General features: G+C 34.0%; 1 protein-coding gene across 1 annotated transcript; it reads right to left on the minus strand.

The window, feature by feature from the left end:
• Positions 1-4303: 4303 nt before the first annotated feature.
• Positions 4304-7824, minus strand: LOC110895420 (putative pectinesterase 11). Its single transcript, XM_022142733.2, has 5 exons — positions 7176-7824; positions 6201-6360; positions 5921-6109; positions 4703-4941; positions 4304-4601 (listed from the first exon to the last, which is right to left on the minus strand). Exons 1-5 carry the CDS (start codon positions 7382-7384, stop codon positions 4424-4426), a joined length of 975 nt encoding a protein of 324 aa, XP_021998425.1. The 5' UTR covers positions 7385-7824; the 3' UTR covers positions 4304-4423.
• Between the last annotated feature and the right edge of the window lie 10845 nt (positions 7825-18669).

Below are 18669 nucleotides of genomic sequence, written 5' to 3' on the forward strand. Positions count from 1 at the left end.
TTTTATTATGTTTTGTTTTGGGGCACTTTATGAAATTGTTATGTTTGAACCATATTATACTTTTATTTATGAAGCTTTATTTTGTTTTGAAGCATATGGAGTATTCAACTAAACTTCATATTAATGGTGAAGATGTATGTCTAATAGACAGTGCTACTACACATACAATCCTAAAGAAAAGGGATTATTTCTCTAGTTTTCTCTAGTTTAACTATGAAAGAAGCAAGCGTTGGTACTATATCTGGTAAAACAAAGTTAATTGAAGGCTTTAGAGAAGCATATGTAGTTCTACAAAGTGGAACTTTGCTCAAAATTAACAATGCCTTATTTTCCCCAATGTCTCAAAGAAATTTGATAAGCTTTAAAGATATTCGTCTAAATGGATATCATCTTGAGACTACATGTGAAGGACATGATGAGTACCTTCAAATCACAAATATTATTTCGGGAAAAAAACACATATTAGAGAAGTTACACGCATTTGCCTCTGGTTTGTATTGTACCAAAATTGGTGCAGTTGAATCAAATGCAATCAAAAACCAAAAGTTTATGGACCGAGAAAATTTTATCATTTGGCATAACCGGTTAGGCCATCCCGGATCAATAATGATGCGAAAATTATAGAAAATTCATGTGGTCACTCTTTAAAGAACCAGAAGATTCTTCAATCTAAGGATATTACATGTGTTGCATGCTCACAAAGGAAGTTAATCACTCGCCCATCACCAGTTAAGGTAGGGGCAGAATCCTTGAGTTTTTTAGAAAGAATACATGGGGATATATGTGGACCTATACACCCTCCCAGTGGACCATTTAGATACTTTATGGTCTTAATTGATGCATCAACTAGGTGGTCACATGTGAGTTTACTATCAAGTCGTAATATGGCATTTGCACGACTACTTGCTCAATTAATAAGGTTAAGAGCACATTTTCCTGATTATCCCATAAAGAAAATTCGGTTGGACAATGCTGGGGAATTTACATCCCAAACCTTCAATGATTACTGCATGTCTATTGGCATAAGTGTAGAGCATCCAGTACCTCATGTACATACGCAAAATGGACTTGCTGAATCGCTTATCAAGCGACTTCAAATGGTTGCAAGACCAATGATTATGAAATCAAAACTACCAGCATCTGCCAGGGGGCATGCAATTTTACATGCAGCAACACTAATTCGCATCAGGCCAACGAGTTATCACACTTCCTCCCCATTAAAGTTGGTTTTTGGTCAGGAACCAGATATTTCACATCTAAGGATTTTTGGTTGTGCCGTATATGTTCCTATCGCTCCACCACAACGAACAAAGATGGGACCTCAAAGGAGGTTAGGAATATATGTTGGGTATGAATCACCATCGATCATTAAGTATTTAGAGCCATCAACAGGTGATTTATTTACAGCTCGATTTGGTGATTGTCATTTTGTTGAAACAACATTCCCAACATTAGGGGGAGATGAAAAGCAGCTGAAAAATAATAATATAATTTGGAATGAATTATCACTATCTCATCTTGATCCTCGAACTAAAGAGTGTGAACAAGAAGTTCAAAGAATAATTCATTTAAAACATTAGCAAATCAAGTACCAGACGCATTTACTGACCCAAAAAGAGTGACTAAGTCACATATACCAGCTGCTAATGCTCCAGTAAAAATAAGTGTCCCAGAAGGACAACCACATGTTGGAAATGAGTCTAATGCACGTCTTAAACGTGGTAGACCAATCGGTTCTAAAGATAAAAATCCTCGAAAGAAAAAAGGAGCAAATAATGATGGTCCAGTCGAGGTAATGATAATGCCAAGAAAAGAGTCTCCTGAAGAGACACTAGACATGATGGTTCCAGAAGAACCTCAGGTACCTGAAAACGAAGAGATCTCAATAAATTATATCATGTCTAGAAAGGTATTGAACCGAAATGAAATCGACGTCGATGATAGTTTTTCATATAACATAGCGCTAGAAGTAATGGAAAATAATGAGGATCAAGAACCAAAATCTGTCGAGGAATGTAAAGAAAGAAATGATTGGCCAAATTGGAAAGACGCGATTAAGGCAGAATTAGATTCCCTCAATAAACGAGAAGTTTTTGGACAAGTAGTCCCTATACCTAAAGGTGTAAAGCCTGTCGGATATAAGTGGGTATTTGTGCGAAAACGCAATGAGAAAAATGAAATCATACGATACAAGGCACGATTAGTAGCACAAGGATTTTCGCAAAGACCTGGGATTGATTATGAGGAGACATATTCTCCGGTGATGGATGCGACAACTTTTCGTTATCTTGTTAGTCTGGTAATACAAGAAGGGATTGATCTGCGTCTAATGGATGTTGTGACAGCCTACCTCTATGGCTCACTTGATACTGATATTTACATGAAACTCCCTGAAGGATTCAAATTACCAAACTCATGTACATCCAGTTCTCGAGAACATCTTTCAATTAAATTAAACAAATCATTATATGGGCTAAAACAATCTGGGCGTATGTGGTATAATCGCCTTAGTGAGTATTTATTGAAAGAAGGTTACAAAAATGATTCAATATGCCCGTGTATCTTCATAAAAAGATCAGAATCTGAATATGTTATAATTGCTGTATACGTTGATGACTTGAATATAATTGGAACGCCAAGTGAGCTCCAAAAGGCGGTTGAATGCTTGAAAAGAGAATTTGAAATGAAAGACCTTGGAAAGACAAAATTTTGTCTTGGGTTACAAATCGAACACCTCAAGGGTGGAATCCTTGTACATCAACAAAACTACATAGAAAAGTTACTTAGAAGGTTTTATATGGAAAAATCACATCCATTGAGTACCCCAATGGTTGTAAGATCTCTTGATGTCGAGAAAGACCCATTCCGACCTCCGAATGATGGAAAGGAAATTCTTGGTCCAGAAGTGCCATATTTAAGTGCAATTGGTGCACTAATGTTTCTTGCTAGTCATACACGACCAGATATATCATTTTCTGTAAATTTATTAGCAAGATATAGTTCATGCCCTACGAAGAGGCATTGGAATGGGGTAAAACAAATATTTCGATACCTTCAAGGTACAAAGGACATGGGGTTGTATTTTACTAACCAATCGACAACAAGTTTGGTTGGTTTTGCAGATGCAGGGTATTTGTCTGATCCTCACACTAGACGATCTCAAACTGGATATTTATTCACAAGTGGAGGCACTGCTATTTCATGGCGTTCTGTAAAGCAAACGATCACAACCACATCATCTAACCATGCAGAAATATTGGCGATTCATGAAGCTAGTCGAGAATGTGTCTGGTTAAGAAGTGTAATACAACACATTCGTGGGTCTTGTGGTATTTCTATGAGAGATGATGGACCGACAATTTTACATGAAGACAACGCAGCATGCATTGCTCAACTTAAGGAAGGATACATCAAAGGTGACAGAACGAAGCACATTTTACCAAAGTTCTTTTTCACACATGATTTGCAAAAGAATGGAGATATTACTGTCCAACAAGTTCGTTCTAGCGATAATTTGGCAGACTTGTTTACTAAATCACTTCCGACCTCTACATTCAAGAAATTGGTTCATGGGATCGGGATGCGTCAACTCAAGGAGCTTAACTCATCAGGGGGAGAATAATACGCGCTGCACTCTTTTTCCCTTAGCTATGGTTTTATCCCATTGGGTTTTCCTAGCAAGGTTTTTAACGAGGCAGCATCACCAAGCGTATTATAAAAACAATATATTATTTTGTTACGTGGATAGTCAAGGGGGAGTGTTATGAATTATTATCCATTTATGGTGTGACTATCCATTAGAATTCATCATTATTATGACTTTACATGTACTTAACTCCTTTCTCTTAAGCCTATAAATAAAGGCTTATATGATCCATTCTATACATCAATAAAATATTCATTCCCCCAATCTCTCTTTCTTATCTCTATAATGTTAATAGGCTAGTTGTTACAAAACACTAATCTTTTTTTTTTTTGAATTTTAGGATTGAGAAGTGAATAACAATAAGACGTGGGGGTGTGGTTCGGGAGAAAGGATCAGGAGGCTGATGTGGAGGTCTTCCCCGATCAGGAACACCGCCCCCATATAGGGGAGTAGTGATGATGTGGACTAGAAGGTGATGTGAAGCCTAGATGGACATGGGGAAGGGGGAACCATACCCCATGGTTTAACAAATTAATATTAGTTAGAAAACTTATTATTAAATTGTAATTTCGGCTATTGAATGAAATCACTAATGTTGATATTCTAAATGAATTTTAACCGTTGGGAATAAAATGCAACTCTTACAAACACATTTAGTAAGTTAATAATTACTAATTGATTAGTGAAATACCTAGAAAAAGAATAAAAAATATCAATGTTTTTGTGGATAAACACTAAATGCAAAAACCAAACACATGATTGATCATCCTTATGAATCTATTTCACATGTGTTTTAAAATGGGTTGGTGTAGGTCTTAGCCAACTTCTCCCTCCAATTATGGTCTTGTTCAAGAAGGGTGCACTCTCATCACGTGATAGCTCACGTGACCATCTAACCCTCTTCGATCTATTAGCCCCTGGACCATAACACCTGTATTCACCATAGTACACCGTCCTACAAAAAAGATTCACCAAAAAGAAAAAAAAAATGATTGATCACATTAAAAAATGGTGAAGTAGAATGTGATGCAACATATGTGAAAATAAAATTTGAACCTTTCCTTGCTTGGATCATCCCAGTCATGCCATCCGTATGGTGAAATGGCGTTAGACATGTATGTATTTGCGTATATAACTCGAGAAAACGAACCCCACGGCCTTCCAAGAACAGTGCCGCCGGCTAAGCCCGTTATCCTACAACCCAAGAATACGAAACCTGTGTTTTCTGATGGCGAATTCCGATGTTGAGCCGTTATTGTTCCCAAGTTTTTGGCTAGTGAATTTAGTTGGCAACTCTACAACAAGTTTTTAAATGCATCATGAGTATTGGTTTAACGGTGAAAGGAGATTAAAGCACAAGTACTAGCTTTTTCAAATGAGTTACCACTTAAACAATCAATTTCTTCATAAATTACATGTTCCAAGTGCACAAATATGCTCATGTGGACTTTTTTTTTAATCTATATCATTCAAGGCTCATTGTTTCTAACAAAAAATCTAGACTGAACCATACATGATTCTAGATATCAGTCGTTTTTAATTTTAATTCTTTGTTTGGAGTATAAATTTAAATAACAAAGATGATTAATTAATAAATATATGCATCAATGAATTTTGATAAAAAGATTAAAATAAAAAATAGATTTTATGTTAATTAAGAGATATAATAAAAAGATGAAAATAAAAAAAAATAAATAGATTTTGTAAAATATATTTAAACTTAAATATAATTAGGTGTTAGTACCAAAAGATGTTACATTGATAAAATTAAAAAAAATGAAAGGGTATTTTATAGTCATTATATTGATAAAATCAACTAATTTCGGTGTTAATACCCAAAATTATTACAAAATTGAAACCATAAAATCTAAACCTGTTAAAAAAATAGCTAGTACCCAAAGGTGAAACTAGCTATAAACCATAGGGTTTATCTGTGTAATTAACTCTATATATTATAACCGGTTTAATTTACTAGACGATTTTCAAGTTTCAAACCATTAGCCGGCCAGCTGCCAAAATCAAAATTTCAAAGCAGATAATCAGTTTGGATGTTTCTATTAGCTTCAACGATTTAATGAATCCTACAGATTCTAAATTTGCATTTAAAATGGTTAAACAATGACAAGATCATGTTTGATATATAATAAATCTTTTACATAACATTTATGTAAAAAAAGCCATCTTTATAGCAAAAACTAGGTGGATGGTTCAATAAAATTAAATACTTTTCCTATTGTTTAGTTCTTTTTTAGATACTTAATAAAAGAAACTTACTTCAAAAAGAGAAGCAGCATTTCCACAAATAAAATCAGTAGCTCCTTCTATATAACAATTGTAGTAATAATGTCTACCAAAATCATCAAGCAATGTGTCTTGGTAAGACAAGATTCGACACCCGTAAAACGCAGCACGATCCGCTGATACCCTCAACGCGATACCTTTCCCCCTCGTCCCAAACTCGTTCTACAACATTAACATCATCCAAACTCTAAATCAAATAAAAAATAGTTAACACAATAAAAAAAAACATAGTTAAACAATAATAATATCATACTTGAATTGTAAGATATTTCGCAACAAAATCGGAAGCCATTACAGATACTGTTGGACAATCAAATATGTCTCCACCATCATTCCACGTTATGGTTGTGTTGGTTCCTGCGGTTCCGCTCAATGTTATGAACGGTTTATCGGCAGGAACAACAATCTTCTCTCTGATCAAACCAAAAATCAAATGTGAGGCAGATATTTGGAACACATCACTGTTTTTTTTTTGTTTCCAAATGACGGAAATTCTATGAAATATAGAAAAGGGCCAACAAAGGCCGTAAAACCCAAAGTTCAAACACATTCAAGAGTAAATAAACCAAACCAAACCAAACCAAACCAAACCAAACAAAACAAAACAAAACAAAAGAAAAGAAAACAGACTCAAATTTAGTTTAACTTTTTTGTGTCGCAATATTGAAAAAAATATATTTTATTTAACACAAATTTTAGTAAAATTTATAGGAGAACATAGAAAAAAATTGAAACAAATCTATGTATTTTGATTTTAAAAGATACTATATATAAATGAAATTTAAACAAAACCAAATTAAATTTAAATAATTATAATAAATGACATTAGAGAAGAACTAAATTAAACTTGGAATAAAAACTGAAATCAAAAGATAAAAAGGAAGTTGAAAAAGTTTGGAGATGCAAAATACATTATAGTAGCACGATTTTCAGCATAATTTATGTCGACACTAGATAGAAAACATATACCTGTGTTTTAATTTAAATTGATGTTGAATATTAAATATTACTAGAGAAAAAATAAACTAAAACTCATAATAAAAACTGAAAAAAAGGTTGGATATGTCAAATGCCTTCATGATTTTCAGTAGAGTTTATATCGAAACGTAGAAATAAAAAACGATCAATACGGGATTTTGCGCAAAAAAATAATAAAAAACGAAACAAATATGTGTATTTTGGAGATGCCAAGGGCACTTTAAAAAAGTTGAGTTTGAAACTGACGAACCTGTATATTCCTGGTTTAATTGAGATGTAAACAAGCTCGGAGTTATTGGAAGCAACGGCGTTAATCGCTCCTTGTATCGTTCGATAATCGCCTTTTCCTGATTGATCCACGACTATCAAGACCGCATCCGAGGAAGGAACCGCCAACGATGAGCAGACATAAGTTGTAGAAAGCAAAACCAAAGCAAGAAGTATGTGTACAACAGCCATGTGAATAAAAATTAGAATGTAGAACACTAAATTTTGGAATGTAAAAAAGAACGGGAAAATCAACCGATTTGTTGAAGTTATGGCAGGGTTAGTGAAATAAATATGGAAAATTGAATAAGAATTAAAAGGTGGAGTGAGAAAATAACAATATGCATGTGGGCGGAGTGAGGCAGAAAAAAACGGGACGTGTAATGGTTTTTGGAAAATGTTATTGTTCGGTCACAGTTTTCCTGCATTCTTTTGCCGCGCATTTGGCCACTTTCTTTTATTAAAGAGAAACGTGATAATCATAGCAATATTTTTTTTTTATAAAGTAGTAAACTCTGACATAAATTTACTTTAAAATATAGGTAGCGTTCTTTTACATGTGTTATGGGGTTTGGATGGGTTTAAGTTGGGGGCATTGCTCGATACGTGGCGAGGGTGAGATCCACAAGCTAATACTCAAAAACTAGGGGTGTGGTGGGGTGTCGCTTAGCTGGGTGTGGCCAGGCATGTGGAAGTTTTTAAAAAACTACAAAGAAAATTAAAAAAAAAAAAAACTACATTGAACCAGCCAACCACAGCCCACCATGTCACCCAACCCCCCGCCTCACGTCAGGCAGAATTTCGACTCCAAGCGGGCAACTTTGACCTAAACGCCAACATGGGGTGAAGCACCCGGCGTAACGGGCCAAAACGCCTAAAACCCATACCCACACCCACAAGTCTAAGCATCAATCAATCAGTCATTTAAACATTTTTCAAGATAGAGTATGGCCTCTAATGACTCCTCATATTTAATAAGACTTACTGTTTAAAATTTATACTTTTTCATATGATTTTGTATTCTTTTTTGCGCAACCACACCGTCTCATAGCCCTTATTTTAGTTTCGTTTTTCACTTGTAACTTTTAAAATAGAGTAAACTGCAATTTTACCCTCTGTGGTTAGATGCGATTGGCAATCTTACCCCCTATCATGAAATTTTTGTTGTGTTACCCCTCAACTATTGAAAAACGCTGTAATATTACCCCCTGAGGGGTAAAACTGTAACCTTACTAAAAGGGTATTTTTGTAATCTTACCCATATTTATATAGTAAACTTCAATATTATCCCCTGTGCTTTACCTAAGCCGACACGTTTAAACCGTGTTTTCTTAAAGTGTCTTCTCCGGCGATATTCCAACCACCGGAGAAGTGTATTCCGACACTCCGGCGATATTCCGACCATCGGAGAAGCCCCTGCGCCACTGCCATGTAGTACAAGTTGTTAAGACCACCCATCATTCGAACACATTTAACATAAGTTGGAACAAAAAACAGACCTGGTGGTCGCCGATGATTGGCCACCCTATCCTCCAAAATGCTTTCATAGCAGATTCCAAGTAGCCACCACATTTGGAGTACAAGTTACAAAGTGAATTCCAATGCTTGTGTAATCCTCGAGGATCCGTATTTCAAGACATACCCATGAACCTGCTTGCCGATGTTAGCATGGTAGAGAGCAGAACAAACGGTTAAAACAACTCAAATGGTGTAATTGGTGGGATAGGAGCCATGTTCCAACATTTGTATAAAGACGTGAATGGCTTCTTCAGGCTGTGAGTTATGAACATAGCCTGACATTAAAGATGTCCAAGTGACAACATTTCTTTTAGACAAATGACCGAACACCTTGCGTGCAGCTTCCATGGCACCGCATTTGCCATAAACGTTCACCAGAGACGTGACGTCATGAAAAACAAATCTTGTTGCGTCCCAGATTTGACAATATGAGCATGAATAACTGGGGCTTGTTGAAAGGAATTGTTTTGGACGCATTTTTCTAGAAGTGAGACGTGAGTTGAAGAAGGGTCGAAGTCGGAAGTGTTATGAATAGGGTTTACCTTTTCAAGGGAAGGAAAATTAGCGGCGCGTCTCTTCAAGTTTGATTCGAGTTTGGTGAGTACGGCTGAAGGTAGAGGAGACGCCATCGCGAGTTTCACGTTATCGTCATCTGTGTGTGTCTGTGTGTGTGGATGGATGGATAAAAATGGATTTTAGAAAACAGGGAGGAGGGGAGCTCTTCTTATATCTTTGGCTGGAGCATCGCCGGAGAAGGCCGGAGTTAAGTGCTCGGTTTGTCGGAACATCGCCGGAGAGACACTGTAATAAAACAGGGTGTAAACGTGTTTGTGAAGGTAAAACACAGGGTGTAAATGTGTTATTTACTTCTATTTTCTTATTATTATCAGGGGCAAAAAAGTCTTTTCACGTTTCAGGAGTACATTGATGCATGCAGAAAACGTTAGGGGGTAAGATAACAAAAATTTCGTGGTAGGAGGTAAGGTTGCCAATCACATCTAACCCCAAAGGGTAAAATTGCAATTTACTCTTTAAAATATTAATGAATTTCTCATGATTAAATTCACAATTTATCAATTTTGTTTACATAAATACAAATCAAACGCCTTTAACTTAACAAATGGAATGAAATTACACTCTTTCCACTCATCTTTTTAATATATGTTGTTATTAAATAAATACATATTTATGAATAGTAATTTTGCCATTTCTCATGATTACATACTATTTTTTTACATATATACAAAATCAAATGTATTAAATATACAAATAAATAGTATGAGGTTCCACTCCTCTTCTAAACAAGCAAAACATATATCCATTCAAATATCAGTTTATTAAGATTCAAAATCTCTTAGAAACATAAATCACATGAAATTAAACACCTTTCTCTTACATTTTCGCACAATGGTCATGGATTGTTTCGATGTAGTTATGAGCTGTTTCTTAGCCGTAACTAAAATTTCCTTCAATTTTTTGATGTGTTTACTATGATTGCAAATCAATCTTGATGTGTTTGTTGTGATTGCATATTAAAATTAATCTCTCGTTTTACTTTTTCCTTTTAATTATTCATTCAGCTATGACAAATATATTAAAAGTAGCGATGATTCAATCATTTAACTCTTTGGATTTGATTCAATCATTTAACTCTTCGGATTTCCATCCGATCCAACGACAATAGATATGGATCAACTACATAGACAAATAATAGATACGGACGTGGGTGATTAAACTGAATCGAAAATAGATCAAAATTTGTTTACAAGTTAAAACGAATTTTAAAAAGAAAATTGTCAAAATTTTAAGGATACAGATGATTACAGAACACTATATTACATAAAATCTAGAGTTAATTACACAAATGGGTCCTGTGGTTTATACCTAATTTCGCCTTTGGGTACTAACTTTATTTTTTAACAGGTTTAGGTTCTATGGTTTCAATTTTGTAACACCTTTGGGTACTAACACCAAAATTAGTTAATTAATGACTAAAATACCCTTGCATTTTTTTAAGTTTATCAATGTAACACATTTGGGTACTAACACCTAATTTTATTTAAGTTTAAATTAATTTTACAAAATCTTTTTATTTTTTTTAGTTTCATCTTTTTATTATATCTCTTAATTAACATAAACTATATTTATTTTTTTTATTTTCATATTTTTATTAAATTTCTTATTTAACATAAAATCTATTTGTTACACCAGTATTTTTTTTAAATAGATTTTTTAAATAAAATCTACTAGCTATATAGTTTTATGTAAATTAAATTTCTTACTCGTTTTAAATAATGTAAACATTACTCGTTTTCAATTTTGGATTGAAATGATTGATAATAATAAATATCTTTCATGTAAAAAAATTTAAGCCTTTTTTTAACTCATTTTTTTTTTCATTTACATTTTACTATTTTAGAAAGATATTTAATTTACATAAAACTATATAGCTAGGTATTTTAGATAAAACTATATAGCTAGGTATTTTAGATAAAACTAAAAAAATTAAGCCTTTTTTTAACTCGTTTTTTTGTAAAAAAATAAATTTAATTTACATAAAACTATATAGCTAGTAGATTTTATTTAAAAAAACTATTTAAAAAATACTGGTGTAACAAGTAGATTTTATGTTAAATAAGAAATTTAATAAAAATATGAAAATAAAAAAATAAATAGACTTTATGTTAATTAAGAGATATAATAAAAAGATGAAAATAAAAAAAATAAATAGATTTTGTAAAATTGATTTAAACTTAAATAAAATTAGGTGTTAGTACCCAAATGTGTTACATTAATAAACTTAAAAAATGCAAGGGTATTTTAGTCATTAATTAACTAATTTTGGTGTTAGTACCCAAAGGTGTTACAAAATTGAAACCATAGAACCTAAATCTGTTAAAAAATAAAGTTAGTACCCAAAGACGAAATTAGGTATAAACCACAGGACCCATTTGTGTAATTAACTCTAAAATCTAAATCGTATAGTTTTTGATCAAATGTGTGAATGTATTATGTCTATTGCTTCCTTCAATCATGTTTATAATTGTCAATGTATCTAGTCGTAGTTGATTGCATAAGATTGTAGGTTAGAAAGATGAAATTGTAGTGATTGTTCACATTCGCACGAATGTGCAGTTCGTGCGAATTGACATCCTGAATCGTTCCAAGGTGCGTCTCGTATGAAGTGTATTCGTCCTTACCAGTATGGACGACTGATAATGCCTATAAATAGGGGTTCAGGGGTTGTCTTTTGTAACACTTTTGGACTTGAGAGGGGAAACTCTGTCCATTTGGTTTCGTTGTTCTGTAACTTCAAATATTGAATAGAAACCAGTTTAATTAGCTTGTTCTTGTGCATACCACCTTCATACTCGGATTCCACACGAGATATGAAGTCATATTAGCCGGTCAGAGCATTCGGGAGCACCGAAACGGTCCTCACATGTGGTATCAGAGCTTGGAGACCGGTTTCAAGGACTGAGAACACAAGATACAAGCAGAATCGAGCTGATTTGGATCTAATTACATCATATTTCTACTCATATTTCTTCTATTCATCTTCTTCCAACTTAAAACACAAAATTAACGTTGAATTCAGGGACAAAATTTTTTGATTTTTGGATATAATGTGCGAAATCATGTTTTAATCAATCAATGAAAGAATCAGATCAAAATTCAAACTAATTCGTTAAAATTCTTGGAAAAACCATGAAAAACGTAACTTGAAGTTTCGCATTCGTTCGAGTCGTACAAGACACATTCGTATGAAAGTGATTAAGAGTCAGTTTTATTGAAGAATTATCACATTCGTACGAAACGGACAAGTCCAGTTCGTACAAAAAAGTGTATTTGTTGTTAGTCTGATCATAATTGTCACATTCGCACGAAGTGTCATTTCTCTTTCGCATGAAAGGGATTATTATATTGTTTCAAAGTTGTTTGATCGTTTGTTGTGTAACGCCCTGCTTTTTCATACTTTCCATATTTACAAACCGTTGCTTGTATTTCTATTTTTGGAAGTCTTGTATTCTTGTAATCTTTCTTTCGTTGTAAAATCCAAGACTTGGATCATAATGGAAATTCGTATTTCTTTACATTCATGTTATTCACATTTCATAGATGCTCATACGTTCGAATTTGTTAAATATATGACACTTTATTCACAATTTGTGCTAAATACGTCAAACTTGCAAACAAATGATTTATATACTTAATTTATGCGAATACGAAACTTAATCTCGACAAACATACTTGATTATACTTGCTTTATATTTGTTTTATGATTTAATTGCATGACATGCCCTTACTTATGATAATTTATACTTAAACCACCTATAATCTACTCAAAACATGCATAAATGAAAGTACAAGGGCCTTTTGTGACAAAAACCAAACAAAAAACCACCAAGGGGGCGGCTCACCGGCCGCGACCCACTCCCCTCTACCCGCTCGCGGCCCTCGAGGCGGTGGAATCCGCAGAAACTTTTCCCAGGTCGCGGATTGGGCCATTTCTTGTGTTTTTGTTGTATTTTTATTTGTGTTTCTTACATTAAATGCTCACCAATATCAACCCTAATTCATCCCCTATAAAACCCAAGCCTGCTCCACACTTTTTCCACTTTACAACTCACTCAAACACTCTCAAATCACTCCATATTCAGCTGATAATCAAAAGCAAAGAGAGATTCGTTTCAATTTACTAAAGTGAGCATAAGTTCACTTCTACTCTTTCTTTTTCATTGATTCTTCTTTCTAATCACTTGGAACAACCTTAGGTATGTTTCCACATGTTTTCCATGGAAAACCAAGGCTGGAACATCACCATAAAAGACTCCAAAGTGCAATAAACTTTCTGATTTGTATAAACTCTTGTTTAACACACTTTAAATTGAGATTTCTCAATACATTCCTATGTCCTTATGCCACTAATCAAAACCATGGTTATGTGAGCTTAAAAACAAGGTTGTAACATGCAAATCTAGAGGTTTAATCCTCATAAACATTTTGTTTTGATAGGGTTTTAACACACAAGTGATAAACAAGCTTAGAGCTTGAAGATTGTGTGATTTTAAGGTTAGCTTGGGCTATCCTACTTACAAATCCACACATCATTTGATGTTTTCTTAGATTAGTTGTAGTTATTTCATTCTTTATTGTATATTCTTGACCCTCCTTGTTGTGTATGACAACATGTGTAGTGGTGAATATCAAAGAGGTGCCTAAATGGAAGATTCATCTTCCTACCTCATGCATGATTTATATGATGTTCTTGTATTACTAGTTGGACTTAAACTATGATATAAACTATATAACACATTTAAATAACGTCTAAGTAACCAAACCTTTGGTGATAACCTAGTAGTTATTTGTCAAAGTATTAGGTTACATCATCTAAAAACCATAGTACTTGTTACGATTCTAATGGGCATCTTGACCCATGAAAACATTCAAACTCTTTTGAGTTTCATAGTGTCAAAAACAAGTATTATGTGATAGATGATTACTTTCTCATATGTCTATTTTCATGTACTTTTAAACTCCGAATCTTTAATCTTCTGTTAACTTCCTATACTCACACACCTATGTTTCTTCGTGTAGAAGGACACGGTATTCCATCCTAATCAACCAACAACTCTCACGGATTTACCAAGTGGAAAGCTTGCAAAACCGTGAGTATACTCGATCCCGTTTTATTTTTAACACTTTGGGTGCAACATGTATAATATACAAAAAACACAACACTTGAAACTATTTTAATCACACTCTATCCACGTTAAACATGAAACTATATGATGCTTGTTAGACTTGTATGCTATATAAACTCTTCGTGTCAAGATATGCTCATTAACTTTGCTCACACGCACAACCCATTAGTCTTGGGGTATTGTTAAGTTAAACATGTTAACCTCCCACTACTCTCTTGGGATAGTCAAATTTGCGTTGTATACTTGGGTTTGAGTATATAGTACACCGTTTCTGTCACACCCTCAAAATCCACATGCGGAGTACTACCGCGAGGCGTGTGACTGACCAGGATCCAGCCACCGATCATATTGAACAATTATAATAATAGTAAAATAGTTTCACCAAACTAATACGATTAGTGACAATTTAAAGTTTAAGTCCAAAGTTTCTAAGTCCAAAACAATTCAAGTAAGTAGAGAAAGCATAAGTTAAATAGTTCAAACAAAAGTTCATAGTTCATGATTATTAAAGAACCCAACACACGGGTTAAGACGTCCACTACACATCCCCAAGCTGCTAGCTCCTAAGTCACTGAGTACCTGCAAAGCATGCAGTAGGGTGTCAATATAAAGTTGGCGAGTTCACGAGTTTGTCCAGTTTTAATTCCAAAAACTTATTTAAGTAGTTAAATTACTCATTTATATCATGCCATAGAGAGCTACCCCATATGTAAGCTACTAAACTTCGTTATACTGAATCCTTGCGACCGTACGTTTCCGTAGTGTGCCCCGTTTGTGAATGTCTATCATCATTGATGATTTGCCAGAGTCTATTAGTTCACGACCGATCCTATCCAGGCATGGTGTGAGGCTGGTGAGACCTGAATAACGCTATCAACTAATAACCCATTCGCCAGGCCCTGGCGACTAATCAGTATATATAAGTGGGGACTTCCGTGATAGAGTTTCATTCAGTACACTTGTTACATCTAATATAAATAGTAATTAACTGTATGTCTTGCACAAGGGGAGAAAAGTATGTTTGTACCCCACACAAGGAGGTAGCGTTGTTTGTATCCCACACAAGGAGACATCGTTGTTCGTTCCGTTTCCCATTGTCACACCCCGATATTTACAGCTCAGCCCGGTGGGGAGTATCGTGGCGTAAGATTGGTATCGTCATGGTCAAACATACACAGAATAGCACAACGGAAGTCTTGGAATATAAAATATTATTACAAACCCAAATGTCTGAAAATACAAAGTATTAATTACGGACGAGCTTGTAATATCAAATCCACAGGCGGATCATTACAGAATGTATAAAATGAAGTTTAGCAGACTTTAAGGCATCTTTAAGGATTTGCAAGATCCTCTATTTCGACACCGAGAAGCTCCCAACTTATTACGAGTAGTACCTGTCACTTAGTCTTTTGAAAATACGTCAGTTTACACTGGTAAATACAATTAACTGAGTCACTTGAAAAATGTTTATGAAAATTGGTTTAGGTGCACCAGGCACGAAAATCTTTTATAACTTGGGATAATTACATTTATAATCTTGTGTACAGATTTACATGTTTGTCATACATTTAGGGCCCGGTATAGAAGCTGAGACATGATTAACCGACACACCACTAATAGAAACCCACAAGGAGTTATCCCCAACATTTTGGGTATATCTTTTTACATACGCAACTGTCAGGTGTATGCCTACACCACGTGCTTAAGTTGTGGCCATTTACAATTAAATGAGCCGAGGATATCCAGGACACAGTCATATTAACCCCCAATGTTTATGTTATCAAACAAAACGGATTAAAACAGGTTATGTGAATTTATTAATCACAATCCGATTAAATGATCCCATACCCGACCAAGCGGTAATATTTTACCGTATCCCAATGTAACGCCTCGCTTTTATAACTTCCCGTAATTAGAGAGGTTGTCGTATATTTCTATTTTCGGGGAACTGGTAATCGTATCTCGTTTCGTATCATTGCAATCCAAGACTTCGATCGTAATAAAATTAATTATTTCATACGAATTATACTCTGTTTATTTTACTTTATTTTTTTTACATGCTTTAACACTTAATCCTTATATACATTTGTTATATACTCATACCCATAACTTACGATCAATACGTGAATCTAGATATCCTACACGTGCAAACACTTGATTCTACGTTCACAATACACAACCTATACTCCATTGTATACAAACTTATTTAATTTCATGTTTTAACATTTATATATATATATATATATATATATATATGATTAATAAATTAATTAATCATATATTATTATAATCAAACATTAATATTAAGTATTATACATTATAATATCAACCAAAGGTTGAAAAAGAAAAAAAAATATATATATATATAATAATAAGCTAATCTCGTACAACACATACAACCACCATTCTTGATTTATGCCCATATTCATTCTAACTAACATGACATACATTCCACTTTGTTATATTACAAAGATAATTACATATTTTCCCATTTTACATAAGTTGCAACAATTAAATGTCAAAAGAAAAAAAAAAAAAAGAAAAATGGCAGCCAAGATGTGATCGCAGATCACATATTTTCAGCCTCAATTGTTTTGTTTTTAATAGCCATCTTCCAACCAACTTGCATTTAAATACCCAACCAACTTAAACCCTAATCCTTCCACTATATATACCCACTTATATCCAGCCCCCTTTCCACTTTACAAACCTCTTAATCACTCCAAAATCACTCTCTAATCACTCTTAAAATTCCCAGCTTTGAGCAGAAAGTTTAAGTCATTCAAAGTGAGTTCTAGCTCACTTCTTCAACTCTTTCTTCTTGTTTCTTCTTCTAAAACACTTGGATAACCTCTAGGAAGGTTTTCACAAGTTTGCTTGGGCAAACTAAGGTGAAACCTCACCATTTTTGAGGTTCAAAGTGCATATAAAACTCTGCTCATTTTTATTTCTTTTTAAGTTTATATTTTGATAGAAAACTTGGTGGAATCTTATTCCCACCAAGCTCACAACTTAATCTATGGTTGTGGGTTTGTGTTTAGGGGATTTCCATCAAGGTTTTGGGTTCAAACACCCCTTTTGTTTTGTTTATACATAACAAATCAATGATGAATTACATGATGAACTTGTGACTTGTGAAGTGTGAACAAATGGAAGCTTTGGCTTTCCAAACTAAGTTTCACTCCTTCATTTGAACATTTTATAACTTGTTAGATTAGATTTACTTTATTGTTATTCATGACCCTCCCACCATCTTCATGATGGTGTGTGTAGTGGTGAATCTTATAATGAGGTTTTCTAACCTCCATGCTTGACATACATGATGTTATATGACAGTACTTGATTGGACTTAGTTTTAGGATGTATTATTACGATATAAACTATACATAATTATATAAAAATATGGCTGAGTTTGTGTGTTAATCAAACCATGATTAGCCATCATAAACCTAAGCTATCATATCAAAGATTCTAGAGTTCTTGTTATGATTCCAATGGGCAATTTGGGATCCATGAAACCACTAGTTATGGTGTCATAAGCAAACTCTAAGGGTTAGATATTACTTTCATGTATACATACTTTTACTACTTTAATTTCTAAATTCCGAATCTTACCACCCCCAACACATCACGTAACCCTACCATCAAATCCTCACTCACAAGCAAATTCGTCACTCTTGGATAATCGGAAAGCATATGCAATTTTGTGAGTATACTTGAACCCCCTTTTCGTTTACCATCTTTTGGGGTGTAACATGTTATAAACTTACACTTAAACTTTATTCTTAAATGCATAAACATTCCTTATACATGCATGCATACTTGTTACTTGATACTTTAAACTTGGGGTTATATGTTTTGTGTTAGACTTATCATTAACTTCGTATTAGCCTATCCTTGACATATATAACACTATAGGATTAACGCACCACCCGTAAACTTGAGGTTATGTCATGAGCTTATTGCGTTTCATCATTGGGTTGATTTGTCGAACACATGTCTATTTTATTGTTTATTTTGTATCAAGAGCTTGCCACATGGAATTGTTTGAAACTGATCTTTTTATGCTACCTATGAAAACTTGTATACTCGCCTTTGCATTTGCATTGAACTTTATTTTAAACATGTTACAGGTTGAGGATGACGATGCTTTGAAACTGAAGTAGTGTTGATGCTTAGATACACATTTAGACATCTTAGGTCAATTACGTTGTATAAATTTCATATTTGTTGTTGCATTGTTTTCTTGTA

The sequence above is a fragment of the Helianthus annuus genome, chromosome 12, assembly GCF_002127325.2.
Source record: "Helianthus annuus cultivar XRQ/B chromosome 12, HanXRQr2.0-SUNRISE, whole genome shotgun sequence".
NCBI classification, from domain to species: Eukaryota; Viridiplantae; Streptophyta; class Magnoliopsida; order Asterales; family Asteraceae; genus Helianthus; species Helianthus annuus.

What these genes read in the sequence shown, in the direction of transcription:
- LOC110895420 (XM_022142733.2), bottom strand. Translation starts at nt 7,384, where the DNA reads ATGGCTGTTGTACACATACTTCTTGCTTTGGTTTTGCTTTCTACAACT. An exon ending in CGAAATATCTTACAATTCAA is followed by an intron (nt 6,110 to 6,200) that starts GTATGATATTAT and finishes TTAATGTTGTAG; the next exon opens with AACGAGTTTGGGACGAGGGG. An exon ending in GATGATCCAAGCAAGGAAAG is followed by an intron (nt 4,602 to 4,702) that starts GTTCAAATTTTA and finishes TCTTTTTTGTAG; the next exon opens with GACGGTGTACTATGGTGAAT.